The sequence below is a fragment of the Pithys albifrons genome, chromosome 9 (assembly GCF_047495875.1).
Source record: "Pithys albifrons albifrons isolate INPA30051 chromosome 9, PitAlb_v1, whole genome shotgun sequence".
NCBI lineage: Eukaryota > Metazoa > Chordata > Aves > Passeriformes > Thamnophilidae > Pithys > Pithys albifrons.
Genome location: NC_092466.1, coordinates 35,488,883 through 35,498,509, shown reverse-complemented (window position 1 = coordinate 35,498,509; position 9,627 = coordinate 35,488,883). Strand labels below are relative to the sequence as shown.

Sequence of the window (9,627 nt, the reverse complement as noted above, 5' to 3'; positions counted from 1 at the left end):
CATTCTCCTTCAACCCTTCTGCTCTTGTGTCAATGTTTTCCCAGGAACAAGAGAGGAAACAGCCCCGAGCTGTGCCAGGGGAGGGGCAGGTGGGACATCAGCAGGAATTTCTTCCTGGAAAAGCTGGACAGGTATCAGAGTGACCTCAAAGCCCACCCAGTGCCACCCCTGCCATGGGCAGGGACACCTCCCACCAGCCCAGGCTGCTCCAAGCCCTGTCCAGCCTGGCCTTGGACACTCCCAGGGATGGGGAACTCACCATTTTACCAATTTTGTTTTAGCAGCTGTGGAAAAACCCAACCAATTTTGGTTTCTCCAGTGGAATGTGTGGCTGAGCTGGTTGGGCTCCAGGAGACACAGGACTGGAAGGTCACTGGCAGGGCCTGGTGCAGGAGGAAATTCCTGGGAAAAGGTAGGATGGAGGCCACAGGATGCACAGGCATGGAATTTGAGGGGAGCTGGGCACAAGGGGATATCTGTCCCTGTGAGAGCACAGAGGGAAAGTGCTCCAGAGCAGCAGCTATTTAAGGCCAATGTTGGCACAAGAATAAATGGATACAGACCAGTCCCAAATATATTTAGCCTGTAAAGCAGCAGAAGGTTCTGGGAAGGGCTTCCCAGTAGGAATAATGGTGGCAAAAGATCTTAAGATGCAACTCAATACATTTATGAAAGGAATTATATAATGGAGCATTTGCAAAGGCTGGAGGCTGCAGCAGCCCAGGAAATCCCTCCACCTTATGGTTCAGTTTATTTTGAGCCCTTAAAGGCAAAGCTGAGCTTTTCCCCCTTCTCCCTGTCCCTCTTCCTGCTCCAGCCACCTGCAGCCAGGCCTCAGCACCTCTTAAAAATGTTTAAAGATTGAGCAAGACACTGCAGCAATTGTTATTTATTATTTACATTCATTATTTACACACAAAGTGCCTTCAGCAAGATGTCTTTCCCTGCCAGCCCAAGAAACATTTGAGGTGGACTTACAGATAAACCCCAGGATCTGCTTTATTCAGGACAAAGCTGGTTTACATCATCTGCTTTTCATGGAGAGAAGGGAAGAAGGGGTGCATGGATTCTCTGTGTTCCCCCAGGTCAGTCTTTTTTCCACGGTGTCTCTTTTTTCAGGTGTACAAAAAGTGGCTTAATTTTCCTCTTGCTTTTGTTCTCAGCAGATTGTTTGATAGAACAACCAACCCCCTTTTAAAGATTTCCTTCCAAGGTGTGTTATCCTTGACTTTCATGGGATATCCCTCACCTTACTGCCCACCAAGGGAATGAAGTTTTGGAGGAAGGCAAATTTACACATGGATTTGTCTGGTAATCCCATTTTCTCAGATGTATCATCTGCCAAACTCTCTCCTGATCCCTCAGCAGCTGGGGCAGATGCTGATCTCCAACAGATCCCATTCCTGATGCTTTGCAGGGGTCCTACAGCCCAAACTGCCTTAAAATTTTAGTTTTTGTTACAATACCTCACCTCTCTGCACAGAAAAGGAAAAAAAATCACACAACAGATCCCCAAAAAGCCCTACCAAGCAGTGAGAAAGATGGAAACTGATCCCAGACTGCAGCCAGTGTCGATATCCAGAAGCTCAGGCTGCACCAGGCTTCCTGATGGTCGTTTTCCTGCAAAACATCAACACTGGTAACTCCCAAAAACTTGCAGGAGTTCTCAGAGCGTGAAGAACCTCCTACCATGGGCTTTGTGCCCCAAAGGTTTAAAGGGGTTTAAAGGCTGATTTAGTGATTCAGAGACAGTGCATTCCCTCTGCCAGGATAATGTGGCAAGGGGGATGGAGGGGGACAGGAAACTCCATGGAGACAGCACAGGCAGGAGCGCTGAGCCAGGGGGCACCGTCAGGTGTCTGTCCCTAGGGCTGCATTGTCCCGAGGACATCAGGAGGAATTTCTTGGACATCAGGAGGAATTTCTTGCTGGAAAGGGTGGTCAGGCCTCGGAAGGAGCTGCCCAGGGAGGTTCAGAGTCCCCGCCCCTGGAGGTGCCCAGGGAAGGACTGGCCGAGGCACTCAGTGCTCTGGGCTGGGTGACAAGGTGGGGATGGTTCACAGGTTGGATTCCACGGGCTGGGCGGGCTTTCCCAACCCCAGGGACTCCGGAGGGCAGAAAGCGTCCCCAAACCCTCTCCCTCCGTGCCCGGTGGCTGCAGGGGGCGATCAGCGCTCACTCCCCGCGGCCTCCCCGCCCCACGCCAATCCCCAGTAGGGATGGCGACACCACAGGCCACCAACCTCCCTTCACACCCACCGGGCCCGCATCGCCCGCGCTCTTCACCCTCTGCCCTCCTCCCGCTCCCAGCTGGGAGGTCTCTGAGAGCTTTCGGGGCGCTCCGAAGGGTTTCGAAGCGCTCCCAAAGCTCTCGGGGGGCTCCGAAAACCTCTGGAGGGCTCCGAGGCCGCGCCAGCCCCTCACGGCCCTCCCGGTCACTTCCGCCCGCGGGGGAGGCGCCCACGTGACCCGTGGGGCCGCAGCACCGCCACCGAGTGGCACCTCACCGCCCGTATCCCTCCGCCCGCAGGCCCCCGCTCGCCCCCTCGGGGGGCGAGCGGGGGCCTGCGGGCCGAGGGATACGAGCGGCGCGCTCACACCGAGCCGCTCCCCTTATCCCCCCTTTTCTCCCCTCTCTCTTTCCCCGGTTCACCGGCGCCACCCTGGGGAGGTGGGACTAATTTCCGCGGCGGATGTGCCGCGGTGGGCGTGGCGGCACCGCCCGCCGTCCCTCTCGGAAGCCGCGGCCATGATGGGCGATCGGCGCCGGCGAGCGCTGCGGGCCGAGGGATGAGATCCTGAGGAGGAGTCCTTGTCCGCCGGGAAAAGCCGGAGGGATCGAGCGCCCGGTGCCCCCGGGGGGGCAAGGGGGTGGAGCGCGGGGCCCCGGGGGGCGAGGGCCCCGCGCCGCTCGCTGTCATCATTGCCGGGGCCCGGAGCGCCGCAGAGCTGCTCCCCCCGCCGCCGCCGCGCTCGCCCCAAACACGGCGGCGGCGGCGGCACCGCCCGCAGGGGCTCGGCGCGGCTCTCGGAGGAGGAGGAGGAGGAGGAGGAGGAGAAGAAGAAGGAGGGGGAGCGGGGAGCAGCAACAGCAGCAGCAGCACCCGGTGTTGTCGCCGCCACCACCACCACAACCACCACCAGCACCGGGAGCCGGGCCCGCCCGGGACTGAGCCAGCGGAGCATCCTCACCCGGGGCCGCCCGGCGGTGCTTGGCGGCCGCCGCCCGGGCCCTGCTCGCTGCCCCGGAGCGGCCCCCGGCTGCCAGACATGACCGCCATCATCAAAGAGATCGTCAGCAGGAACAAAAGGCGATACCAGGAGGATGGCTTCGACCTGGACCTGACCTGTATCCTCCCCTCCCTCCCTCCCTCCCTCTCTCTCTCTCTCCGTCCGTCCGTCCCTCCCTCCCGCCGCTGCTCCCCGCACGTCCCCGCGATTGCATCAGACCCGCGCCGCGTTACCTAACGCGCTGCCCCGCGGCCGCTCCGCCGCCGGGGAGACAGAGCCGGGCCCGCCGCGCCCTCCCCCGGCACCGCCACCGCGGCCGCCTTTTGTCCGGGCCCGCAGATTAACGGAGCTCCAGGATTAGCGCTGGCCCTCCTTGCCTTGCCGGCCCCCCCAGCCCTGCCCGCCGCTTTATCTCCGGCTCCCTTGGGGCTTTTTGGGGGGCTCACGCAGCCTATATGGCTGTCCCGCCGTGGCTCGGATGCGCAGCGCTTTTATTTATTTTTTTTATTTATATCTTATATTTTTTTTAGTAGCTCGAATAGCGAATATACCCGCGGCGGGCCTGTGGCTTTCCTCGCGTTGCCGCTGTGTCCTCTGCCCTGATTTCCATCCCTGTGCCTTAAGATGCTGCGAGGCTCTCCGTGACAAGAGGTGGCAATCGCTCCTTCCAAATTGAAAAAAAAAAACCAACCGAACCCACCGTTTTTCGCGGTGAACTGCACGAGGATGTGTCACAAACATGTCGAGGAGCGTTGCATAGAGTACTTATTCTGGAATAAGTAATTAGCGAGCGATTAGGACTGATGAGGCAGAGCCCAGTGTGTAGTTTTGGTGGCCTTTGGAACAGATGTGCTGGAGCAGTGGCAGGCAGATGTTGAGCTTGGAATGCCTTGCAGGGGTGATGGTGTGCAGGGGCTCTGCCCTGGGCATGGTCTTGCTCCGTGGAGAAAGGTCAGTGCTGTATGGGAGGGATTTCAGAGCAAGAATCTCGCTTGGAAGTTGGAAAAGTGAATATTGACAGTGGTTTTCACAGCTGAGCTTATCCCTATAGAGAGATCTTTCTGTTCTGAAGCAAGACCAGGGGGAAATTTATTGGATTTTGGAACAATTCTACTCATGTCTGAGCGAGTTCTCCAAATAAATCCAGTTCTTGGGCAGGATGGAAGCTGATAACAGCTGGAACCAGCACAGAGCTCTTGCTGTTCTCTTGAAGTTTGGCCTAAAATTTTGGTGGCTTTAAAACAGCCTGAAAGGTTCTGGCCTGTAGCAAGTGGCTACTGAGCTTTTAGTTAAAAAGCAGCAGATCTTGTACATAATTCCTGTGTTCTGTCTGAGATAAATACAGTTTTAGGCCTGGATTTTTAAGTGTTTGCACTTGGCTACTGGGGTTATGAACAGTTTGGTGGCAAAAACAGGAGGTTTTGACTTCACAGTTAAAGAGTTTGGTATTTCAGGTGCCTTTGCCCAGAAATGCCATTGGTAGGGAGAGATTTTTTTGACCAAACTGATGTTTTTAACTAATTCTATGCTCCCAGCAAGAAAATTGGTGAATATTGAATCCTGACTTTCCTGTTCAAGGTTGCTAATGATGTGTCAAATGGAATTTAGTGCTTATTTTTTCCTTTTCTTTTGCCTGGTCTCATTAATTTTATTCTTAGAATTCTGTGTTATAAACAGGCCACTAGAGTGGGCTTGGGCTGGCTTTTCTAAAAGGAGCAGCTGGCTGCAATTCTGCAATGAAAAGTGTGGAAGAGGTGGGGGATTTTTTAAAAATATCTTAGGAAGAAGCTTATACCCAGTCTTTTTTTTTGTAGCTGCACATTTTGAACAGATAATTAATGAATGAAGACTTCTGCCTGTGCAGTGCCATGGCTTGGCTTGAAGGCTCATCCTGATGCTGCTGCACAAGTGAAAGTTGGATTTTTTTGTTCATTTATGCAAGATTAGTATTGCAGGGCATGTGTGGGATTGCTGCTCACCATCTCTGGCAGCTGGAAAATAACCTGTGTGTTCCTTACAGTTGCAGGGAGGGAGTTAAATCTCCAACCATGTGATATTAGGGGAGGGAAGAGACAACTTGAATGCCAAGTGAGGTGTTCAGCAAGGCATGGCAGGAGGACCAGGTGGTGCAGGTTGTGGTTAGTTCAGGGGGCAATAAAGGAAAGGCTGACATGAGTTGAAGAGCCCAGGGATGTGGGCATTTAGCTGGGATGTGGGAAGTGGAGGACTGAATTCCTCCTGCAGTAAATATTTCTGCAGGAGGAGTTCAGTGGTGGTGGCAGCTCCAAAATGCTCAGTAGCTGGTGATAACCTGGGAGGTGGAGAACCAAAGGGATGGTGGTGAATTCAGGTGAGGTGCCTGATTTCCAGCCTGTGATCTGCCCTTCCACCCATCTCTGAGGGAGGAATCTTTGTGTATTGGTGGCCCAGGTGGACAAAGACTTGCAGTGTTTGTGTTTTGCTTGTGGCTGAATCTCCCGAGGCCTTGCAGGAACACCTGAGTGCCAGAGGTAGGCTGGGTTGGGTGCTGGAGTGCCAAAGTTCCCTCTGAGGACCCATTTTCCTCGACTGGGTTATGTCAGATCCTTTTAAAAGTGATGCTGATGTAGGTACAGTACAGGACGTTGTGCTTGGAACTCTCAGTTCCTGAGGAGTTGATTAAGAATTCCTCTTGTGTGGAAAATGTAGGACCTCAGCAAGGAGAACCAGCACTTTCTCAAAATCCATGCACAGTCTGAGAATAGTCCTGTGTGTCCTTAAAAACCACACTGACATTTCTCTCCGTCTAATCAGATGTTCTCTGTGAACAGCCTTTTTATGCACCTTTAGGAAAAATATATTTTGAACTTGGAAGAAGAAAGGGTTTTAAAGGTCAGAGACATCAAATAAGCTTTTTAATACTTTATTTCAGATATTTATTCCCAATTTATTTGGGTTTCTAATTAATTCCTGTACTACCGGATGCCTCTTTGTGCAGATTGGGAGAGAAGGAAGGTTTGGATTAATGGCTTTCTTCTGTGATGGTTGCATTTCATGATGCTACAACCACCAGTGTATTTTCTGAGGTATTTCTGAAACTGCAGCTTGGTTGGTGTCCACTTTGCTGCAGGGACCAGTGCATGGATTGCCTGTGTCTTCAGAGCTCTGTGTGTACCCGAGTTCAACGTGTGGCTTATTTGAGGGTGGGAAAAATTGGTGTAGCTGCTTTTAGCTTTGGATAAACTGTCTGGTGTTTCCAGGCCTTCTGTCAGGGGTGCAAATGGCCAACCAGGCTGAGCTCAGGGCTCGACTGAAGCATGTGGAGCTCGTGACCTACATAGTGGTACAAACTGCAGCAATATTCAGTGAGGATGGGATGTTGGGTGCAGTTTACACGTCTCACACGTCGTGGAATGAAAGGCAGAGAACGCTCAGATTGCGAGGGGAAGCTTCGTACAATCTCCTGCTGCTCCGTGCTGTTTGCAGTCCTAAAGCTCTTTGCATTTTTAATGCAATTTGTAAATTATGGGACTTGACTCAAAATGGCTCAGCTTCCAGGGGAAAAAAAATGAATTGGTGGCAAGAGGTCCATACCATGTTTAAAAATAGAGCCCGGGCTGGAAACGCCGTTTGTTTAAGGGCCTTGGTTTCATTTTAAAATTGGAGTTTGTCAGGGCTTTTGTAACAAGTTTTTTGTGCACACAAGTATGGTGAGGGTTTAGAAGAGACCAAGACATTTTATTAGTGGGGAAGTTTTTCTTTGTTCTGCAGCAAACCATGTTACTTGGTGGTGTTTGGAGCCTGACAAGCTCATTTTGCTTCTGGAGCCTGGGCTGGTCTTGGGTTTTGGACAAGAAGATGAGTGGCAGTTCTGCTGTGAATTCATCTAAGAAGTCAGTTTGCACAGACAGCAGTACAGGGGTCCTGCTGGCTGGGGACTCCTCAGAGTTCCAGTTTCCTGCTCGCTGTGGGATGTGTTTGATCCCAGGGAAATGGCTCTTTCTGCTCTCAGCAAGGAGGAAGATGATGTGAGTTGTCCAGATGGAGAGAGCAAGGTGGTGATGGCTGCAGGTGTGTTCATGCATTTTCTCTTCTGGGCTTACACATGACCTGGGCCATTTGCTGTTCCTCACAAACCCCCCAAAACCGCAAACCCTTTGATATGTTGCTGTAGTACATGTGGATAGTGGTGTGTGACAGCTGAAGGTTTTCCACAAACCCCACCATTTCAGCAGGTGCTCTGTTGTGCAATCCCTGAGTCACCCAGCCCCTTCCTGCCCTGCTTCTTGGCTGCTGCTGCTCAGAAGGGGACTTAAAAGAAGCTTCACAAATTGCAGCTCCTCTGTGTCCTTGTTTAAGTGTGGTGGAGGCTTCATCTGGGATCATCAGGAATTTCTAATCCGTGTGGACACTGTGCAGGAGCCAAACTCCAAGTTAAAAAGTACCTGCCCAGAACAGAAGCTGCTCCTTGGTTTCATGCCGAGGTGGTGGCAGTGTGTTCTCCTCAGGGTGGTGAGAGGAACAAGCACAGCTCATGTGGAGACCACTTGTGACCCTTTAGGGAAACCCCAGCCGAGGTGAACCATCATTGAAATCTGGTTGGAAGCTCAGCTAAGTGTGTGGAACCTTCAGAACATGCAAAGCTTTGCCATTGAACGTGAAGAAGGTAATGCTGAATTTAGTGCCAGCTTTGCTAGGACGACCAGTATTGGGTTTGAGTGTTTCTTATTCAAGGTGAAATTTGAGTTCCTTCTCTGACTCTGAGTCTGATGGGCTGTTGGCACTTGTGGGGTTGTCTGTGCGGGGTCTGATCTGTGGCTTTGGTGAGGACAGTTCTGCTGCTGGTCAGGACTCCTGTTCCCTCTCAGTGTGGTTGGCTGGCCATGTGTCAACCCTGGGTCCAGCTGGAGCCTCGAAGGGTGGTGAATTTTGGAACAGCATCTTTCTAGGAATTGGTGCCAGTCAGGAAGGCCTTTCTGCCTGCAGGATAATTCCATCTGACTTCCAGTGCCTCTCTGGGGCAGTGATGGCTGTTGAGGGAGAGGATATAGCCTTGAGTGTGGAGCTTGGCTCTTACTGCTGAGTGTAACACATGCACAAAGATTAGCTGGCTCCTGGTGGCTGCCAGGGTGGGATCAGCAGGTTTCTTTGGGACAAAACTCCGTTTTTCCTGTGGCTATCCAGTGCCACACTTCATATATCTCCTGTGAGACCTTGTTTTTATTACCTGCATGGTCTGAAACACAGTGACTGCTGTAGAGACTGAGTATTTGCTGAATGGTGTCAGAATTGTCTGATTTTCTAATTTCCATTGTACTTTCCATTTTCTTCATTGCAGATTCATTTGGACACCTAAATCCTCTTTGTTGTGGAAGCAATTGATTTCTTTTTTTCAGTAATAACATGGCTGCAAGGATGTGTTCCTTTAACACATTATGTTAAGCCCCCCACCCCATGGTGAAAAGCATAAAGCCAAAACTAAACTTCAGGTTGTAACAACTACAGAGTTCAAATACTCTGTGTCAAGTTTCCATCTACCAAGTTGTTTCTGCTGGTTGTGAATCTCTGAGTGGTTCCTTAAATGAAATTATATTTTTAATGGATTAATGTTGTTGCCACATTAGTACTGCATAAGCTGACAAATTATACCCCTGCTACCTTAGCCTGGAGTCTTCCCCTGCAACGGGTTTAAACATGAAAATGGTTCTTGTATAATGATTTAAAGGACAATAGTTGTGTTCTGACAAACTGGGAGAAAAGGGAGGGAAAAGGCAGTTGAACTGTCAAATCCCTTAATTACATTAGAGACCAGAGCTGGTGTCTTTACTCATAACTAAGTCCATTCTAAAGCCTTTCTGGTTTGAGTAATCTCTAACTCGGAGCTACGTGTGATGTGTGTTCATTGACTGTGCCCACTGTGGGGTGGGTGTTCAAGGTTAATTATTGCGTGGCTTTTGGGGGGGAAAGGGGATATAGCCTGGAGTTGCACTGGGTTGCTGGATGTGCCTCATCCTAAACCCTTTGGCTCCCTTGGCTTGGCCCCCGGGTGAAGGCTTTTTGGGATTACAGCCGTGCACATCCTGCGAGTTACTGGAACGCTGATTCCTGGGCTGTGAGAAGGGAATTTGTTTGAAACTGAATTCCTGTCGAGCAGGATCTGTCCTGCAACACGGCTGCTTTGTGGGTGGTTGGCTCTCCTTGGGGTTCTGTTATTAGCTTTTGTCAGTGTCTTAGACCCAGGTTGATATTTCAGCTGTAAACAAATCCTTGTTCCAGTTTCCCATCCCAGCCAAGCATCCTCTGCTCCTGTCGTCATCTGCCTCTGCTGCCGTCTCGCCTGCGAGGCCCTGGAAGAAAGGAAAAAAAGGCAGTTTTGCAGGATGGAAGTAAATAATGGTGCAATTAGGCCCTGTATCA

General features: G+C 51.4%; 1 protein-coding gene across 1 annotated transcript in view; it reads left to right on the top strand.

Annotated features, from left to right (window-relative positions):
* The first annotated feature begins 2,811 nt into the window (after positions 1-2,811).
* The window catches only part of PTEN (phosphatase and tensin homolog), a 45,095-nt gene continuing 38,279 nt past the window's right edge, over positions 2,812-9,627 (top strand). The window contains exon 1 of the mRNA XM_071563104.1: positions 2,812-3,349. Within this exon, the coding sequence (XP_071419205.1) occupies positions 3,271-3,349 (79 nt within the window). The 5' untranslated portion in view covers positions 2,812-3,270. The remainder of the gene's footprint in view (positions 3,350-9,627) is intronic.